The 21,570-nt window shown below is 43.5% G+C and overlaps 1 protein-coding gene across 1 annotated transcript in view; it reads right to left on the bottom strand.

The window, feature by feature from the left end:
- The window catches only part of NAA25 (N-alpha-acetyltransferase 25, NatB auxiliary subunit), a 56,393-nt gene extending 42,593 nt beyond the window's left edge, over positions 1 to 13,800 (bottom strand). Inside the window, exons 1-3 of the mRNA XM_081113363.1 lie at positions 13,716 to 13,800; positions 2,316 to 2,401; positions 1,086 to 1,224 (exon numbers count right to left, since the gene is read on the bottom strand). Coding sequence (XP_080969489.1) covers positions 1,086 to 1,224; positions 2,316 to 2,401; positions 13,716 to 13,773 — 283 coding nt within the window. The 5' untranslated portion in view covers positions 13,774 to 13,800. The remainder of the gene's footprint in view (positions 1 to 1,085; positions 1,225 to 2,315; positions 2,402 to 13,715) is intronic.
- Between the last annotated feature and the right edge of the window lie 7,770 nt (positions 13,801 to 21,570).

Raw genomic sequence — 21,570 nt, 5'->3', positions numbered from 1 at the left:
AAGTATTCTTAGTATTGATAATACTCTATTTCTATAAAGTTGAGCAGTAAGTTCATTATTCCACATCAAACTGTTTAGTGTTATATCAAATATATTCTATAATATGTATTAAGAAAAACAATTATTATTTCACAATAAAATATTCAAGAAATCAACAATAAAAGCTTTCTTACAGATGAAATGGCAGATCTTCTAGAATATGCTTAGAAATAATTTAGCAAGGGGAGGAGTATAGATAAAATTGATCATGTATCAATTATTACTGAAGATGGGTAATTAATACAATGGGATTTATTATGCCACTCTCTGGTTTTGTCTATATTTGAATTTTTATATATTAGAAAGTGAAAAAAGTGGCCTAGGCAGTGTGGCTCAGTTGGTTGGGCATCGTCCTGTGCGTGGGGGATGGGATTGCCAGTTAGATTCCTGGTCAGGGAGCATGCCCAGATTTCAGGCTTGATCCCCAGCAGGGAGCATGAAGGGGACAGCCAATGGATGTTACACTCACAGATGAATGTTTCTCTCCCTTCCTGTCAAAAAAACAAACAAATAAACAATAAAAAATATATATATTTTTTAAAAAAGCGACCCCAGCCAACGTGACTCAGTGGATGAGTGTCGACCTATGAACCAGGAGGTCATGGTTCGATTCCTGGTCAGGGTCAGGGCACATGGCCAGGATACAAACTCAATCCCCAGTGTGGGGTGGGCAGGAGGCAGCTGATCAATGATTCTCTCTATCATTGATGTTTCTATCTCTCTCTCCCTCTTCCTTCCTCGCTGAAATCAATAAAAAGATATTAAAATTTTTTATTTAAAAAAAGGGTGATAAAAGGGTAACTCTCCCACTTAGCAAATCATAATGCCACAAATAAAACTCAAGTCCTCATTTCAATTCAAGGATCCTAATATACTGGAAAAAATTTCTGTCTACAGTCTTCAGAAATCATGGTTAATGCATTATTTTACCTTTGCCATCCACTCAAATCATGAGTGAGAAGCAAATCAGACAAATAGAGAACTCAATCAGAAATAACCAAAAACTTAAGCTCAGGTTTAACACCAAGGAAAAGAAAGAAACTTACGACGATGCATCTCGCGGTAAAGAATAGTCAGTGCCTGCAGCGAGTTATCATCTGTGGGTTCAAGGGCTGCCACCTCCTGTGCCAAGGTAAAGGCTTCCTCTTGCTTCCCAGTTCTCTGTAATCCAATGGCCTTTAACACCTGACAGAGAAAAAAGACAAATCAGGTTGAAAAGGAATGAAAAGGAACCATAGAAAGCCAATTTGAAACCACAAGATGTAAGGTATATCTAGACTGTTAATCAACTAAACCATTTTACTAAAAAATGAACAGATCAAGATTCTTTCCTAGCACCAGCCAGTTTGGCTCAGTGGATGGAGCGTCGGCCTGCGGACTGAAGGGTCCCAGGTTCGATTCCGGTCAGGGGCATGTACCTTGGTTGCGGGCACATCCCCAGTAGGAGGTGTGCAGGGGGCAGCTGATTGATGTTTCTCTCTCATCGATGTTTCTAACTCTCTATCCCTCTCCCTTCCTCTCTGTAAAAAATCAATAAAATATTAAAAAAAAAAAAAAGATTCTTTCCTATTTCAGCCATGTTAAGAATGCAAGCCCTGCCCTGGCCAGGAGGCCCAGTTGGACAGACGTCATTCCGATAGGCCAAGGTTTTGGGTTAATCCCTAGTAGGTGAACATACAAGAGGCAACTAATGAATGCATGAATAGGTGGAACAACGAATCAATGTTTCTCTTTCTCTCTCAAAAAGCAATAAGTATGTCCTCGGAAGAAGAATAAAGAAAAGAGAGCCCTAGTCAGTTTGGCTCAGGGATAGAGTGTCGGTCTGCGGACAGAAGGGTCCCGGATTCGATTCTGGTCAAGGGCACATACCTTGGTTGCAGGCTCCTCCTGGGCCCTGGCCCTGGTTGGGGCGGGTGTAGGAGGCAACCAATCAATGTGTCTCTCTCACATCGATACTTCTATTTTCCCTCTCTCTAAAAACTCAATGGAAAAAAATCAATGGAAAAGAGAGAGAGAGAGAGAGAGAGAGAGAGAGAGAGAGACAGAGAGAGAGAATATGCAAAACATCGCTTAAAAGACTGTGAAAATAAAATAATTAGATAAGTTATGTTCAAAGAATTAAATAGCTAGCTTTTAACTCAATACTACTCATGGCATTTAAGTGATCAAGAAAATATTCTGAAAATTACTAAAGAGATTAAATATCTTTCTCACTTAAAGTCAAAAATACAATATATAACACAACAAATGTTAAGTTCAAGGGCAAATGAACTTACCTTAGCACAATGAAGATCCTTATGTTTCTTCAATAATTTATCTGCTTGTTGAATTGCCATTTTATTATTACCATTATCAAGATAATCTATAAAAACAGAAATTATGATAGTTTATTCCTGCAACAACAAATATGAAAAATGCATAGGCTGGTATCAAATGTTTCAGAAAGTATAATAATTCTGTATTAAAAACATCATGGAAAAACATACACACATTCATGGAGCTCTGGCCAGATAGCTCAGTTGGTTAGAGCTGCATCCCCATATGCCAAGGTTGTGGGATCGATTCCCAGTCAAGGCACATACAAGAATCAACCAATGGCCCTGGCAGGTATGGTTCAGTTGGTTGAGCCTCATCCCCTGCACCGAGGCCACCATTCAATTCCCAATCAGGACACATGCCAAGGTTTCAGGCTTAATCCCCAGTGGGGAGGCATGTAGGAGGCAGCCAACTGATATTTCTCTCTCTCCCTTTCCCTTCCTCTCTCTCTAAAACCAATAAAAACAAACATCATAGAGCTCATTTTCACTCTAAATGACTAAGATGGTCCAAAATACCACTTTATATCCCTACAGCCATCTCTCATCCAAAAGCACTATAATCAGTTCTATTAGTCCTTAATGAAGATTCAAACATATTTATATGATAGATGACGTTAATATTTTTACCTATGATAAACAGGTTTAGTCACCCAAAAATTAAATTTTTTTAAAAAAAATAACCCTTTCTAGTACCCAAGCTTTAAATTTTACCAAATAGACAATGTTCCTTGAATAAAATGTTTAATGAGTTATACTTACTTTACCACAAAGTATAATTCTCTGAATTAGAAAATAAGATAAAGTTTTACCTATGGGAGGTGGGGGGAAATGGAAGAGAGAAAGTCCAATAATACCAAGAGTGGGCAAGGATGCAGGAAGAAAGCACTTTCAAATACTGGTTGAAACTGAAACTAGCAATGACTTTGAAGAACAACTAACGTCTAGTTTCCATAAGCTATGTATCCATTCCTAATCTTAAGGAATACGGGGACCCATTATAAAATTGTGCTAAGGGGAAAAGAGAAATCTGTTGTTATTCAAAAGTCTAACAAAAGCAAGATTTATTTCCAGATGAGATGTACAAGAAAATGAGAGATATTTTAAATGGGAAATGGTAGCTGTCAATTCTAAGTATAGAATAACTAAACACAGGCCAACCACAACCTACTATACTAATTTCAGATCCCTCTTTGCATATCAAGGTCCCATATCAGCATAGAGGCAGAGGATGAGGCATAAATAACTCAAAATAACCTATTTTGCAACAATGAGAGAGCAAGAACAACTCTCATTCATTGCTGGTGGGAATGCAAACTGGTACAGCCACTTTGAAAGACAGTTTGGTCGTTTATTTAAAAAGTGAACATGCTCTTACCACATGATCCAACAACTGTGCTCCTTGGTATCTACCCAAATAAGCTGAAAACTTACTTCCACACAAAAACCTGGACACAATGTTTAGAGCAGCTTTATTCATAATTATTAAAACTTAGAAGCAACCAAGATGCCCTAAAATAGGCTAATGGATAAACAAACGGAGGAACGTCCATATGATGTAATATTACTTGGCAATAAAAGAAAATGAGCTATCAAGTCACATAACAAACATGGAGGAAGCTTAAATGCATATTGCTAAGTGTTTTAAAAAAGCCAATGTGGCCCTGGCCAGGTAGCTCAGTTGGTTGGACTATTGTCCCAATACACCAGGGTTACAGGTTCAATCCCCAGTAGAAGGCACATAAAATAATCTACCAAAATATGCATAAATAAGTGGAACAACAAATTGGTGTTTCTCTCTTTCTCTCTCTCAAATCAATAAATAAATTTTTTATGTATTTTTATTGATTTCAGGGAGGAAGGGAGAGGGGGAGAGAGATAGAAACATCAATGATGAGAGAGAATCATTGATCGGCTGCCTTCTGCACGTCCCCTACTGGGGATTGGGCCCACAACCCAAGCATGTGCCCTTGACCAGAATCAAACCCGGGACCCTTCAGTTGACAGGCAGATGCTCTAACCACTGAGCACACCAGCTAGGGCAATAAATGAAAATTTTAAAGGCCAATCTGTAAAGCCACATACTATATAATTCCAACTATGTGACATTCTAGAAAAGGCAAAAATTAACACAATGAGTGGTTGCCAGGGACTGAAGGAGGAATGAATATGTGGAGCACAGGGGATATTTAAGACAGTGACACTATTCTGTATGATACTGTGATGATGGATACATGTCATCATACATTTGCCAAAACCCATAAAATGTACAACACAAAGAATGAACCACAGCCCAGCTGGCGTGGTTCAGTGGTTGAGCGTCAATCTATGAACCAGGAGGTCACGGTTCGATTCCTGGTCAGGCACATGCCCAGGTTGTGGGCTTGATTCCCAATATGGGGGCATGCAGGAGGCAGCCAATCAATTATTCTCTCTTATCATTTATGTTTCTCCCTTCCTCTCTGAAATAAATATCCTATATGATAAAACCCTAATATGAAAAAAAAAACACTAATATGCAAATCGACCAAAAGGCAGAACGGCTGGTGGAACGACTGGTCGCTATGACACGCACTGACCACCAGAGGGCAGGCGCTCAACACAGGAGCTGCCCCCTGGTGGTCAGTGTGCTCCCACAGGGGGAGTGCCACTCAGCCAGAAGCCGGGTTCACGGCTGGCAAGCATAGCGGTGGTGGGAGCCTCTCCTGCCTCCGCTGCAGGCGGACGGTAAGAAGCGAGGGGTCCCGGACTGCGAGAGGGTGCAGGCCAAGCTGAGGGGACCCCCACCCCACCCCCTATACACAATTTTTGTGCACCGGGCCTCTTACATATATATATGAAAGAATGAACCATAATGTAAACTAGTAAACTATGTACTTTAATTATTAATAAGCTATTGGCTCAGCTACTTTAACAAATATACCACATTAATACAAGATGTTAATAACCCTGGTATATTGGTAGAGGGGAAGTTGTGGGGATATATAGGAACTCTCTACTTTCTGCTCATTTCCTGTAAACCTAAAACTGCTCTAAAAAATAGTTTATTGCCCTGGCCAGTTTGGCTTAGTGGATAGAGCATTGGCCTGTGGACTGAAGGGTCCCAGGTTCGATTCCAGTCAAGGGCACATGCCCGGGTTGCAGGCTTGATCCCAGTGTGGAGCATGCATGAGGCAGCCCATCAATGATTCTCTGTCAACACTGATGTTTCTCTTTCTCTCTCTCTCTCTCTCTCTCTCTCTCTCTCTCTCTCTCTCGCTCGCTCTGAAATCACTAAAAATATTTTTTTAAATAGTTTATTAATAAAAAATAAATTTAATAATAATAAATTTTAAAATAATAAAAAGCAAAGATTCATTTCCAGAGCAAGAAAATGAGAAATGTTATAAGTAGGATAGAGGGTGGTAGTTATCAATTCTAAATATAAAAAGATAACTGGACACAGACCAGTTTTTAATCTATTACCACTATTCACTGTTCATCAAAGCAGGTCCCAAATCAGCATAGGGATAGAGCAGGCATAGAAAACTCAAAATAATCTATAGTCGTGGTGGCCTAGAGTGCTCTGAATAACAGAAATAGACTATCATTTTACCTAATGGTTTCAATTTTTCTCCAATAAATATATTACTAAAACTTTTGACAGCCACATAAATACATGAGTTTCATCTCTTTAGTCCTCAATGCACTTAATATTGGTGAGCATCAATAATGCTAGGTAAGAAGATTAAAAAGAAGCCTTACTCTGGAGGAAATCACAATGTAGGAAAAAGAGGTCAAAAAGAGTCTTATTGTGAATGGAATCACAACTTATAGAGGAAGATCAAAGACTAATAGGTAGAAAGATTGAAGAATCAAAGAACTCTAAAAGCATACAATCTTGGCCTGAATACCCAGCATGTAATACCAGTTTTCTTAAATCCTTAGCTCAGCTAATAAGCCTTCATTTGTCCTTTACAAAATATGACAGAGATACTTCAGCTCAATAAATGGCAGTTCTTCCTAAATACTTGATGCTGACCTCATGCTGAGTCAGTTCTAAGTTACTCCTGACTCAGTCCTAAAAGATCCAGGTTTACAGAACATATCCTGAAGCCTTCTCAAAGAGTAGACATCTTTGATGAGACGCCATATCTGAGATCTGCTCATAAATGGGTCAAGCTAGAGTCAGGACTATAAGGACACTGAACTTTTCCCTCTGTAGCTGGCAAGGTTCTGAAATTGTTGTCCCTATCTGCCCATGCCCTCTCCTCTGGAAATGGTTTCGACTGCCCTCTGCTGAAGGGGTAGGGCTGGATGACCATGTCTAGACCATGTAATTGTAGCCCAATGGGGTGGACATTTGACCCAAGCTGGATAAATCAGGTTTCTTCCTGATAATCTGAAACTGCAGCACTGAAAGCTGGACTCAGAAAGCTCATTTGGAAAGCAACAAATATGAGTCTGAGATTACCAGTAGCAGCTCAGGAATTTCCATTTTTGAAGGAGCCTTAGTTAGGGATGCAAGTTAGTTGATGGGGAATGAAGAAAAGGAGTTATCTCTTGATTCTTCATTCACATAACATTTATAAAAGAATTTTAAAAAAATTCGCCCTGCCGAAACCGGTTTGGCTCAGTGGATAGAGCGTCGGCCTGCGGACTGAAAGGTCCCAGGTTCGATTCCGGTCAAGGGCATGTACCTGGGTTGCGGGCATATCCCCAGTGGGAGATGTGCGGGAGGCAACTGATCGATGTTTCTCTCTCATCGATGTTTCTAACTCTCTATCTCTCTCCCTTCCTCTCTGTAAAAAAATCAATAAAATATATTTAAAAAAAAAAAAAAAAATTCGCCCTGGCTAGTTTGGCTCAGTGGATAGAGCGTTGGCCTATGGACTGAAGGGTCTTGGGTTCGACTCCGGTCAAGGGCATATGCCCGGGTTGCAGGTTCAATACCCAGTAGGGGGCGTGCAGGAGGCAGCGTATCATTGATTCTTATCATTGATGTTTCTATCTCTCTCTCCCTCTTCCTTTCTCTCTGAAATCAATAAAAATACATTAAAAATATATTTTTTAAAAGAATTAAAAAATTTCAATTATCTTTATCAAAAAATTGGGGGAGGGGAAATGCAGCACTGATTAAGCTCTAACCACAGCTTGGTATGGCCACAAAGCCAAGATGTTGGGCCCTGAGTAAATTAATAAGCAGCGAAAAAGTAAAAAATTTTAAAAAACAGCCTGAAGAACCAAGCAGAGAAAAGAAGACACACAGATAGAAGCAGACATGAGCATCTGAAAAAGCTTCAGATCCTAACAGCTTTCCAGTTTCCATGAGGCCCTGAATCACTGCATTCCTGCCCTGGGCTCCCACAAGGTTTATGGCAACCCCCCTTTACCTGAGCTATCAGTGGGTTTCTGTTTCTTGCACCTGAAAGTTTTAATTGAGACACTCCAGCACATGCAGCCTGCCATCAGGCTCCCCTTTCCTGGATGTCTCTCTTAATGACTACTGATTAATTGGTTGCTGAGTCTTTTGGGAAAAGTTTATTTTCATTTTACATTACTGATTCTAGAATGTAAATTATGTACCCCTTGGAGAAAACAGGCCAATAAATATGATATGTAAGTCTGTTTTTTAGTAAATCTTTTTAAAACTAACTTAAGGGTAATTGTGATTTGACCATAAAGATTGGTGTTGTTCCCTTAATAACAAGAGTAAATCAAAATCAGCCATACACAAATCATGCAGAGAAAACAGTAAGATGATAGATCAGTTAAAGCAATGTTTTCCAAAGCATAGGTACCAACGCAACCGAAATGTTTTTAGGTGGTCCTTGCAGACAGCACTAGTAATACAGTGAGAAAGTTGATTTCTTTTCTATTATTTCCTTTATATTAAGGAGGTAGTCTCAGTTTGGTGTCAGCCTGCTACTTCTTTAATAGTTGCTAATGTCTTTTGTTCACAAGGAAGGAACAGATCTTAGATTCAGTTTCACAAGTATTAGACCAGTGATGGCGAACCTTTTGAGCTCGGCGTGTCAGCATTTTGAAAAACCCTAACTTAACTCTGGTGCCGTGTCACATATAGAAATGTTTTGATATTTGCAACCATCGTGAAACAAAGACTTATATTTTTGATATTTATTTTATATATTTAAATGCCATTTAACAAAGAAAAATCAACCAAAAAAATGAGTTTGCGTGTCACCTCTGACACGCGTGTCATAGGTTAGCCATCACTGTATTAGACTCTAGTTAAGACTTTTAGTTCTGTTTTTATTGTACTTTTTTTTGTTAATCCTCAGCTGAAGATACTTTTGCATTGATTTTTAGGGAGAGTGGAAGAGAAAGGAAAAGGCAGAGAGGAATATAGATGTAAGAGAAACACATCGATTGGTTGCTTCCTGCATGAGCCCTGACCAGGGGAGGAACCTGCAACCAAGGTACGAGTCCTTGATTGGAATCAAACCCTGGACCCTTTGGTCCACAGGCCGACGTTCTATCCACTGAGCCAAACCACCTAGGGCTCATTGTACTTATTTTTGTGGCTTTGTTGTCTCAGGGCAAATGACAGGTTTCCCATTAATGGCAATGATTTAGATTTTTTAAAAATAAATTTAAGTTTATAAATCTATTTAAAGAAAAATATTATAGATAAAGCTAAAATAATCAGATTAGGTAAAAGAATGATAGAAATTTGGGAGACACTATGTCAAGTCATTGGCAACAGACTATCAATTTTGCTGAATAAGTGAGCAAGCCACTTTCCTGGGTATTCCAACAGAAGCTCCTCTTCCTGGAGATATAGACATAGACAGCTGCAGGCCCTGACACATGCAGCCTACTGTCTACTTGCCCTGAAGAGGCCCTAGGAATAATGTGTCCAATCCTACTTAGGGATCCTGACAGTAGGAAAGGGATCAGCCTTGCAAATAAAGAAGGAAAGGCCTTAAGTTCTGTGTTCTTGCAGGTGCCGTGAAAGTCTCCAGAGCAGCTGAAATGACAACCTGCAGAGTTTCCACTTCCTACAAGAGCTTCAGAGACTAATAAAGACATTGCTCCAATTTAGAAAAAGGCTGAATATAAAATAGCTCCATAGTTAAAGTACAATGTCCTTTGCTTAAAAATCCTAAGTGTTTATGAATAGGAGCCTAGCTTTTACCAAGAATACAAATGGTAAGTGAAACATGCTTTCAGTCAACAAGCCTTTAATTAAATGTGCAAGATGAGGAGGGGGATGTCAAATTTTAAAAATAAAAATGTCTCCTTATTGAACATCTCACATCCTACATTTGCCCCCCATTTAAGTTATTTCTCCACACAATATTCAGAGCTATCTTTAAAATAAATTTCCAAATCCTTAGATCCTCACATGGAACCAGCTTCTTTTATACACTCACTCTCTCCATCCTTCTCTCTCTACCTGGAGTTTGACCAGGCACCGAAGGGGAAAAATGTCCTAACTCACCAAAGAAGTGATTATCAATCAGGAAACACAGCTGGTAAATATGTTACACCTGATCCAGACTAGAGGAAGACTGCAAACTAGTAAAACAGTTTAGAATAAGGATCTTGTACCAGAAAAGTGAGAGAGAGAGAGAGAGAGAGAGAGAGAGAGAGAGAGAGAGAGGGAGAGAGAGAGAAAGAGAGGGAATGAATGAATCCTAAAAACTGGAAATATTTTCTCTTTCACATTTCTCTGCTTCTATTTTGCAATTGCTGACCCAGCAATTCCTGTATTTGGACCATCACTCCCACCACTCCCCTTCCCTAACCACTGCTAGTAAAAACATTTAAAAACTACGAATAATGGTAGTAGAAAGCCCTGTTGTACCAGAGTACAAAATTGGTTGAGAACCACATAGCACATGAGAATCATTTTAGCAAAAGGAGAATGAATAATAAAGCAGGTGTTCTAGTAAGACCATGGGTGATTTTCAAAAACCAAAAATGCAACGCCCAAACTTGCCAATTTATGAGTAATAAGATGCATCCTCAAGATGTTTCAACTAATCGCATTTATGCAGAGAAAAACTATTACAAACGTAGATACTAGAATGTAAACTCCCCACATCTCATCCCACCACAATTTCACAATTATTCACCCTTACAGCCCTATCCACTTTTACCCCAAACAATATTCAGCAAGAGCTTGAAGACCGTCCAACAGTTGTAAAATCCTAAAACCTTGGCAATACAAATAGTGCTATACAAAGATAGTGATGCTGCTGAATCTGAAATCTATAAAGGCCTGGACTATCCTGTGAGAATGCCTGTGTTCAAATCCAGTTCTGAGCAGGCTAATCTCTGGCCTTCAGTTCACAACCACAATACCTACCTAGTGGGACAGCACACACATAAGCACTCCATGCTGACAGCCCTTGAACTTGTGGATGGTGGGCAAGCACCACCATGAGTGAGCTGTTCACTGTCCGATAATGAATGTCTGAGTGCAAGAAATGATAGTGGTTTGGGGCACTAATGTATTTAAACACAAAAGCAGGGGCTGTACCAAAGTCTGAAGGTCAAAAGTCAACAACAGTCTGCACCCTTTCTTTTCCTAGTCCTATCAGTTTATATTAATCGCCTTAGAATTCCTAAAAAGCCTCTTCTAATCTTCTTCCCACATAACTATAATAAAAGCTACTAATTCTGTCTTCACTTTTAAGAATATGACATGTCACTTCTGGTTAACATATCCTGATGTTTATCCATGTGAAATGGACAAGGTTTTTCTTCTTGGATAGTTCAAAACACTATTAATTCTAACTGACTTATGGGGCACCAAAGGCATTTTCTTTGGTCCTGAAGAACAATTGTGGAAATCCAATTATTCTTAAAAATATTGAATCTTGCTTCTGGGGGAAGACTTTCACTGCGTGTTCGCATCATTTGCCTTCACTCAACATTCCAACTAACTTGATTTGCGAGAGAAGAGGCTTTAGTTTGGCAATTAACAATGCTTCTGGTTCCTTTAATTGGCAAGGAGTTGATAAAGTGAGTGATAATACTATTTTTGGAAGATAAGTAACTGCCCTTTAGAGAACAGGGGGACAGGGAACAGGGGGCGAGAAATGCCAATTCTCAGACACAGCCCCAGATCTGTCTTAAGAACCGGTACAGTAATAGAATGTTCCACTGGCAAGATGGCCCCATTGAAAGTTGTAAGGAATTGCAGAAGGCCGAGTATGGGCAGGTTTATTAAGACAGTATGGCCAAAACCGGTTTGGCTCAGTGGATAGAGCGTCGGCTTGCGGACTGAAAGGTCCCAGGTTCGATTCCGGTCAAGGGCATGTACCTGGGTTGCGGGCACATCCCCAGTAGGAGATGTGCAGGAGGCAGCTGATCGATGTTTCTCTCTCATCGATGTTTCTAACTCTCTATCTCTCTCCCTTCCTCTCTGTAAAAAAATCAATAAAATATATTTAAAAAAAAAAAAAAAAAGACAGTATGGACTTGAACCCGGGAGACCAGAGACCCTTTCAGAATGCCAATGAGGCGGAAAACTCACAATGAAACGAAGATGTGACTTGGCCTTTTTCATCGTTCTCAGTGTGTGTTTTCTAACTACATAACTGAACGAACAGAAAACAGAAGCCCAGGAAAACCTACATGTCTTTTACTAAAGACAGCCATTTCTAATGTATTATAACTGAGGAATTATAACAAGGATGACGATATACCCCCGAAAAGTGTTGAATCTTTCTAGTTAAAAAATAAAAAGTCTGCAGGCAGCCGCTGCACAGAACTGTAAGGAGCCACTTCCGGCCACCCCTGGATTCAGTTCTTGCCCTCAGTCGCCCTGGTAGAGTTCATCCTTGGCCCTTAGAAAATGTATCCTGGAGGGCTTGCGGGTGCCGCCCTGGGGAAGTGAAAATCAGAGGCCTGTCTCCGCCGCTCTCCGCCTGCGTGACCTGTGGCAAGTCAGTGTCTTCAGCTCAAAGTGCGGTGGTTTCTAGCACAGCGGTTAAGAGGGTGAGCCTGGGACAGTCCACAGGGTTCAGGTCCTCGCTCCACCAAATGTGAGCTGTGTGACTTCAGACATATGAGCACATCAGTAAAGCCCCATTTCCTCATTTGTTAAAAAAAAAAAAAATGCGGGGGGCGGGGGGCAGATTGGAACAAAACGACCCACCTCATGAGAGCGTGTGAAGATTAAATAAGATAAGCCCTATAAACAGCCAACGGCAGTGGGTGACATAATGAGTGGTCTACACACACATTGGCTATTATTACTGATCTCACAGGATTCTTCTTGGAATCAAATGAGATGTGAGAAGTAAAGCATCCCACAGATGACAAAAATAAAGCAAGACCAATTGTGCCAGAAACACTGTTACCCCTTCTCCTCCACCCCCTCCCCCCCCAAAAAAAGTTAAATGATCTCGGCCATTCGGAGAAGCCTCCATTTAGTAACATCCACGCTAAAAACGCGAGCTAATTTTGCAAAAACCGCTGACCTTGAAGCCTTCTTCACCATTAACTGAGACAGACCACGACCACACGACCATCTGAGAGGAAAGGAACTGCCAAAGGGCCCACCACTGTCCAATTACTGAACACGCCTGTTACCGAGAAGGCGCTTCTCCCCGACCCAAACCTGTGCCTCTCCACAACCGGGGCGGCCGGGTGACATCCAGGTCTGACAAAGCCCGGGGCTGAGGTGGGCGGTGAGGATGGAGGGGGCCCACCGCGCACAGGGGAAACCCGCCAGGCTGCGGGAGGGAAACGCATGCCCTCGCAGCAGCCCCGCAGCACCCTCCATCGTCAACTACCCGTCTCCTCACCGCTATTTGGGGCCCCAGACACCCCCCTCCCCAAACCCCCTCGCCGCCCACGTGTGCCCAGAGCAGCTGTTCCTCCACCGGAGACCTCGCCATCGGGAAGCTCGGATCGGGCCTGTTCTGATTCGAGCGGGGTGACCTTGTGTCAGACCCCTCCCCTCTCCGGACCTCTTTCTCCGTGGACACCCAGCGCAGCTCGTTACACAACCCCCCAGGCCCGGTTCCCGCAACTGAAAAGTCTGTACGTGAGGACTATCCCCTCAGCCTCCACCTGCGGGGAGATCTCGGGGCTCCCTTGGCGCGGCCCGAACAGACGCAGCCTACGGGCAGCGCAGGTCTCCGCGAGAGGAAGTGTCTCCGCTCTGCCGACCCGCCGCTGCCCCGACCGCGCCGCCGCCACCTCGGGGCTCTCAGGAAGGCCCGCCGGCGCCTACGCGAGGCCCGCGGCTGCGGCCTAGAGGCCCGCGCGGCCCGCCCCCGGCGCTCGCGGGCCCCGTCCCCGGGCCCTCAGCGCCCCTTCTGGGCCTTCGCCCCGGTCTCGGTAGCCCTCGGCAGCGCTTGGCGCTTCCGGGCGGCGGCCGGGCTGGCCACAGGCACTCACCGTAAATGGGCCGGAGGCGCCTGTCGTTAGGGTCCTGCACATGGCCCCGTGTCGCCATGATGACAAGCGCAGAACCACAATGCGCACGCGCGGGGCAGGCCTCCAGGAAGGGGCTGTTAAAGGGCCAGTGCCGATCTCGCTCGCCTATCGCGATGGGTGGCGACCGAACGCACCTGCGCGGAAAGCGGTGCTACCTCGTACCCCCTGTTCGGAGAATTGCCCGTTCGATAGAAACTTCCTCTCCTTTTTTGACGGTGGAGTCAGCCTCGCTAAAGGCGGCTGTTGCTGTTGCAATCCCTTCCGAGTCGCCTCCTGGGGCGAAAGGACGGGAAGGGAGAAACTCGGTGAAAGTCAGGGCTCGGCCGCTCCTGCTTTATCTTATTTATCCTCGGTGCTGAAGGACCAGTTGGACTTGTCTTTGATTCATTGTTGGGGGACCAGGAAATCCTCCGGGAGAATGAGTTCCAGATCCCTTCACGGCTTTCTCGGGGCTCAGCCAACTAGGAAGCATCTTAGATGAATAGTAATCCAGTCCATTATACTTCAATAAAGCTGGAGAGGAAAAGTAACTCAGCCAGTATGCATGGCAAGCACTTCAAATATATTATCTCTTTAACACTCCTAACAACCCTCGTACCTTCCTAGGAGGTGGCTATTGTTATCTTCCTTTATTATCCGTGGGCTTAGTCATGCATATAGTTATTGAGTGCCTGTTGTGTGGCCTGCTCTGTTGTAGGCACGAAGGTTGCATCAATAAACAAATAGACAAGCTTTGGTGGAGTTTTACTTATAATGGGGAAGACAGACAATTAAATGAGTAAAATAGAGAGATGTACAGGTGGGCAAAGTAGGTTTACAATTGTGAGTACAGGTGTTAAGGCTATTGTAATAATCATAAACTGCATGTCTCCTCTCTCTCTCCCTCTCCCTTTCTCTCTCTCTCAAATTAATTTTAAAAACACCTTTTTTTTTTTTTTTTAAAGAAAGAATAATGAAGGTCAGGAGCCTCAGGTAAGCTGACCCCAGGATCACCTGGAGATGGATGTGGCCAGGTATGACCAGGCTCAGGTTGAGCTTGCAAAAGGGAGAGGCGGGAGGAGACCGGGCTCAGGTTGGGCGAGGAGGAACAACACTTGTTCATCGTTGGGGCAAGTGAGAGAGCCAGTGAGTCACCTGAGTTTCAGAAGTTTCCCAGAATGGAAAAGTACAGCACCTGCAAGGGGGCCCAGGGGGGCTCCTGGCCAGGACTGTGGTTACTCAGCTAGGTTCTTAGGTTACCTTTGTTGGCCTGCCACCCGCCCGCCCCCCCCCCCACCCCCAGGAATGCTGACAGGCTCAGCACCCGGTTCCCTAATTTGGCAGGGCCAGAGCATTATGGGCCTACCTAACAGAGGCCTCTGGATATTTGAGTCACCGTTCTGGGTGGAATATATTTCCCTCCCCCCTGAAAGCCTGTTCGGCATCCAACTAGGATGAATTGGCCTTTTTCTTTTCCCATTCCTACCCCTTGTCCTCAGAGCCTAAGGCTGAAGCAGTGACCTGGCTCCGGGCCTGTCCTTACCTGCTCCCTGAGAGACAGCTTCCACACCCTTTGGCAGGCATGAATCATTTCGGGTAACAAATGAGATGACCCCACCCCACCCCAGGAAGCCAAAAAACTATTTTTCTTGCTGTACAATTCAGAACTCAGAACAATGAGAGCTGACATGGGAAAATGCTTGGAATACAGTAGGTGCTCATTAAATGATGCTTTCCATTTTCTTGGCTTAGAACGGAGGTACGCCCTTCATTCTTGTCCTGTTTGGTGGCAGATTTTCTCTGGTGAGAAACCGTCTCCATCAAGGGCAGTGGCACCCATAGGTGCATTGTGCCTGAATAGCTGGGGACACAGGGCGGATGCTGCATTACCTGAATATAGTGACTGTGGGTATCTCCACCCGATGACTTTTCTAGTTTTTGTTTTTCTTTCCCATCTTCTGCATATATTCCTATCTAATCCTAATAATCCTCCTAAGAATAAACAGAACAGTGTTTCATAGTTTTTATAACTGATTTCCTGCACTTTTGACAGTAAAATAAACAGCAACTCTTGACTCTGAAATCAAACCAGATTTAGATCAAAATCTGGACCCTGACATGTATCAACTGTGTGATCCTAAGCAAAGGACTTAGTTTCTGCATCTGTAAAATTATGATACTAAAAGGACCGGCCTCATAAGGTTGATATGAGGAATAAATTCTGTGGTTTATGAAAAGAAACAAGCAGAAAGAAAGCACTCAACAACAGTTACGTACCATTACTATTTTTAATATTAGTAATAATATTATTACTCCCTTCTTTTGAAACTGCAGAAATCACCTCCTGACAAATCAACATACAATAAGTGCTGGCAAGGATGCAGAGAAAAAGGAACCCTCGTTCACTGCTGGTGGGAATGCAGACTGGTGCAGCCACTGTGGAGAAAGGTATGGCGTTTCCTCAAAAAACTAAAAATGGAACTTCCATTTGACCCAGTCATCCCACTTCTAGGAATATACCCCAAGAAAACAGAAACACCAATCAGAAAGGATATATGCATCCCTATGTTCATGGCAGCACAATTTACAATAGCTAAGATTTGGAAACAGTCTAAGTGCCCATCAGCAGATGAGTGGATTAGAAAACAGTGGCACATCTACACAGTGGAATACTACGCTGCTGTAAAAAAGAAGGAATTCTTACCATTTGCCACAGCATGGATGAAACTGGAGAGCATTATGCTAAGTGAAATAAGCCAGTCAGAGAAAGATAAATATCACATGATCTCACCCATTTGTGGAACATAATGAACAACATAAACTGATGAACAAAAATAGGACCAGAGTCATAGAAGCATCAAACAGACTGTCCAACCTCTGAGGGAAGGCTCGGGGGGTGGGGGGGGTGGTAAAGGGGTAAGAGATCAACCAAAGGACTTATATGCATGCATATAAGCATAATCAATGGACACAGACGGGGGTGGGGGTGGCCGGGGAGAGGTCAATGGGGGGAAAAGGAGACATATGTAATACTTTAAACAATAAAAGCTTTAAATTTTAAAAAAAAATCACCTCCTGATACTTCAGAACACCAAGGAAGGAGTTTCCCCAACTGATCCGTACCCTGGGAGGAGTAATACCTTGGAATCTCCCTTAACACTTAGCATAAAGTAAGCCAGAAGAACAAAGTGCAGAACTAAAGGTAGACAAGGCAGAGAAACATAGAACTGGGAGCTAAGAGTTCAGGAGAACCAAGGTTATGATCTTAGTTTGCCCAACAATTGGCATTGTGATCCTGGGTCTCATTTTCCCCATCAGAAAAAGAGAGGGTGGATTCCCAGTCCCCTCTACCTCTCAAGCGCCCCTATGTAGTCTTTGTACACCCTAGCACTTCCAATTATTTCCACTAGGTGGCATATGAATGCCAAATTGCCCAGGCTACTTTCCAAATCAGAAATTATCTGAATTTAATAATTTTTTAAATTTTTTATTATTTTCTTCTTTAGTGATTACGGTATTACTTATGTGTCTTTATCCCCCCATTTCCCCCCACCCCCCCACCCCACTCGTGCCCTACGCCCCTGTTGTCTGTGCCCATTGGTTAGGCTTATATGCATGCATACAAATCCTTTGGTTAATCTCTTCCCCTTTAATTAATTTTTTAAAAAACATACCAGCCCTAGCTGGTTTGGCTCAGTGGATAGAGCGTCGGCCTGTGGACTGAAGGGTCCCAGGTTTGATTCCTGTCAAGGGCACATGCCCAGGTTGCAGGCTCGATCACTGGTGGGGGGCACGCAGGAGGCAGCCAATCAATGATTCTCTCTCATCATTGATGTTTCTATCTCTCCCTCTCCCTTCAATAAGAACTCAATAAAAATATATTTTTTAAAAAAAAACATACCAGCCCTAGCTGGTTTGGCTCAATGGATAGAGCGTCAGCCTGAGGACTAAAGGGCCCCAGGTTCGATTCCGGCCAAGGGCACATGCCTGGATTTCGGGCTCAATCTCCAATAGGGGGCGTGCAGGAGGCAGCCAATCAATGATTCTCTCTCATCATTGATGCTTCTATCTCTCTATCCCTCTCCCTTCCTCTCTAAAATCAATAAAATATATATTAAAAAAACATGCCAAATATGAAATATTTGTAAGCTATCTCTATAATTTTTAGTTTATCTTTTTTTAAATATATTTCTTTATTGGTTTCAGAGAGGAAGGGAGAAGGAGAAAGAGATAGAAACATCAATGATGAGAATCATTGATCGGCTGCCTCCTGCACGCCCCCTACTGGGGATTGAGCCTGCAACCCAGGCATGCGCTCTTGGCCAAAATAGAACCTGGGACCCTTCAATCCACAGGCTGATGCTTTATCCACTGAGCCAAGCCGGCTAGGGCTAGTTTATCTTTATTATTGAAAGTATTACAGATGTCCCCTTTTTCTTTATAATTTTTATACTCGAGTTTATTGAGGTGTTTGTTTGTTTTTATTGATTTCAGAGAGGAAGGGAGAGGGAGAGAGAGATACAGACATCAATGATGAAAGAGAATCATTGATTGGCTGCTTCCTGCATTGGGGATCGAGCCCAAACCTGGGCATGTGCCCTTGACCAGAATGGAAGCTGGGACCCTCCAGTCTGCAGGCCGACTTAGGTGGGTACAGGAACAATGAACATGATAACAATGAAGGAATCTGTGGTATCTGTCCTGGCCAAACCAGCTAGGGCTATTGAGGTATTATTTACATACCATAAAATTCATCCATTTTAAGTGCACAATTCAATGATTTTTAGTACATTTTACAGAGTTTGGCAACCATTGCAATAATCCAATTTTAGAACATTTCATCAGCCAAATAATATCACTCTATAAGCTATAATTTAAAAAATTATGAAATGTTTCAAAATCTGTAAAAGTAAAGAGAATAATACCCATATTTACATATCACACAGATTTAACAAATGTTAACATTTTGCAAGCATAGTTTTTTTATTTAATTTATTGGGGTGACATTGGTTAATAAGATTATATAGGTTTCGAGCCGAAACCGGTTTGGCTCAGTGGATAGAGCGTCGGCCTGTGGACTGAAGGGTCCCAGGTTCGATTCCGGTCAAGGGCATGTACCTGGGTTGCGGGCACATCCCCAGTGGGAGATGTGCAGGAGGCAGCTGATCGATGTTTCTCTCTCATCGATGTTTCTAACTCTCTATCTCTCTCCCTTCCTCTCTGTAAAAAATCAATAAAATATATTTTAAAAAAAGATTATATAGGTTTCGAGTGTACAATTCTATGATACATCATCTGTATATTGCATTGTTGCCCACCACCCAAAGTCAAATCTTCTTCCATTATCATATATTTGATATTTGGACAGAGAGTGGCCACAGAACAAGAGCCTCTGACAGGTAATGGTATTTATCCAGAGTTTCATAACAATAACTATTTATCTTTTTACTTTATTTTTTAATGTTTTTGATGTATTTGAGAGAGAGGAAGATGAGGAAGAGAAACATTGACTTGTTGCTCCACTTGTTTATGCATTCACCGGTTGATTCTTGTATGTGCCCTGACCAGGGATCAAATCTACATCCACGGTGTATTGGGACGATGCTCTAACCTACTGGGCTACCCAGCCAGGGCCAACAATGGGCCCTTCATTTTGAATGAAGGAGACTCTGGGAGGTAGTGTTGCTGTGTGGTCAGTTCTCTGGTAAGAAAAAGCATGAGATGAGAGATTACAACCAGTCAGGAAATTCACAAGGTAATTCTAAATTTTATGTGCAAATACAAATGACCTAGAATAGCCAAGAAAATCTTGAAAAGGAGGAGCAGAATAAGAGGACTTACATTGGAAGGCTGAGTAGAGTGATGAGGAGTCCACACAGGCACTGGAGGTGGGAGCAGGAGCCACCTTGCAGGGTATTCCCGCCCGGCTTCCTCATTGCTAAGGCAGGAGTTGGTGGGACTTTCACGCTGACGGTGCTCATCCCAGGAAGGTTCCACCCATTTCCCCGGCTCACAAACGCCTCTGACAGTGGCTCCACCTGTGGCCTCAGGACATTCCAGAGGCTTCTGCTCAGAGTCCAGTCTCCTCCTAGCTGACGTGTAGCACATCCCTGAGGGAGGTCACTGTACTTCAGGAAGCATGATCATATTTTATTCCAGGTTAAGGCTATTAGGAAGAAGAGGAGAGGCCACATGCGAACCTGACAAGCTCAGGGAAGGCCTGCATGGCAGTCTTGCAAACTCAAGAGACCAAAAGTAACCACAAAGGATGAAATTAAACTTTAACTAAAAGCAGTGATGGTGGGTAGTTACGTCCGCGGCCAGTCTCTTCACTGACAAGGTCAACCTTTATCTTAACTGAGCCCAGCTGTCTTTTTGCACCTATGATAACATATCCGTGAAATGTCTGGGTTACTTGTAACTTCCCTTTTTCCGGACCCCTTGGGGCACAACCTATGTGCCTGGGCACCAGGACAGATACCACAGATTCCTTCATTGTTATCATGTTCATTGTTCCTGTACCCACCTAAGTATGTGTCTATCATTTTATTTTTTATCCAATCCCAGAGGTTTCCCCCTCCCTGCTTTGCTTTCTCCCGCCTCTCTAGTCTATCACCCATGGATTTCATGTAACCCACCTACATCCCTCCTTTGATTGCAACGTATAAAAATAGAGGGAAAAAAAAAATAGAGGAAAACCTGCCATTTCTCCGGAGCATTATCTTAATCCATTGAGGTTCTGCTTTCCAGCAATTGTCGACAGTTTGGCTCAAATAAACTCACAAAAATTTTTTAAAAAGAGAGAGAACTTACATGATCAGATCTCAAGACTTACCATAAAACTACAGTCATCAAGACAGTGTGGTATTGGCAGAAGTAGACAATAGATTAGTAGATATGGTTTTTTTAAATTGATTTTGAGAGAGAGAGAAAGGGAGAGAGAGACATCTATTGGTTGCCTCTGGTACATGCCCAATAGGGGATTGAACCCACAACCTAGGTACGTGCCCTGACCTAGAACTGAACCCACGACCTTTTAGTGTGTGGGAAGACATGCCAACCAACTGAGCCACTCAGCCAGGACCAAGGAAGTACCCTTTATTTTTTCTTTTAAATCTCTGTTGAAATTATTACATACTAGAGGCCCAGTGCACAAAAATTTGTGCACTCGGGGGGAGGGGGGTCCCTCAGCCCGGCCTGTGCCCTCTCGCAGTCTGGGACCCCTCGGGAGATAACGACCTGCTGGCTTAGGCCTGCTCCCGGGTGGCAGAGGGCAGGCCCAATCCCTAGGTGCAGCCCCTGGTCGGGCTCAGAGCAGGGCCGATTGGGGAGTTGGGGCGCCGCCCCTGTCATGCACAGAGCAGGGCAGATTGGGAGGTTGTGATGCCAGCCTCAGTCACGCTCAGGGTAGGGCCAATTGGGGGGTTGGGGAACTGTCCCCTGTCACACTCAAGGCAGGGTCGATGGGGAGGTTGCGGCACCACCCCCTGTCACACACAGAGCAGGGCCAATCAGGGGGTTGGGGCACCGCCACTCTCACACTCAGGGCAGGGCCGATGGGGAGGTTATGGCTCTACCCCATCACACACAGAGCAAGGCCCGTGGGGGGTGGGGGGTTGGGGAGCTCCCCCCTATCAGGCACAGAGCAGGGCTGCTCAGGGGGTTGGGGCCCCGCCCCATGTCACACACAGAGCCGCAGGACGATCAGGGGGTTTGGGCGCTGCCCCCTGTCACGCTGATCCCAGTGCCTGGAGGCATCTTACCCTTTTACTATATAGGGTAGAGGCCTGGTGCATGGGTGGGGCCGGCTGGTTTGCCCTGAAGGGTGTCCTGGATC

Source organism: Myotis nattereri, assembly GCF_964212035.1.
Source record: "Myotis nattereri genome assembly, chromosome: 19".
Classification (NCBI taxonomy): domain Eukaryota; kingdom Metazoa; phylum Chordata; class Mammalia; order Chiroptera; family Vespertilionidae; genus Myotis; species Myotis nattereri.
The sequence above is the reverse complement of the archived record's forward strand: the minus strand, read 5'-3'. Positions and strand labels throughout refer to the sequence as shown.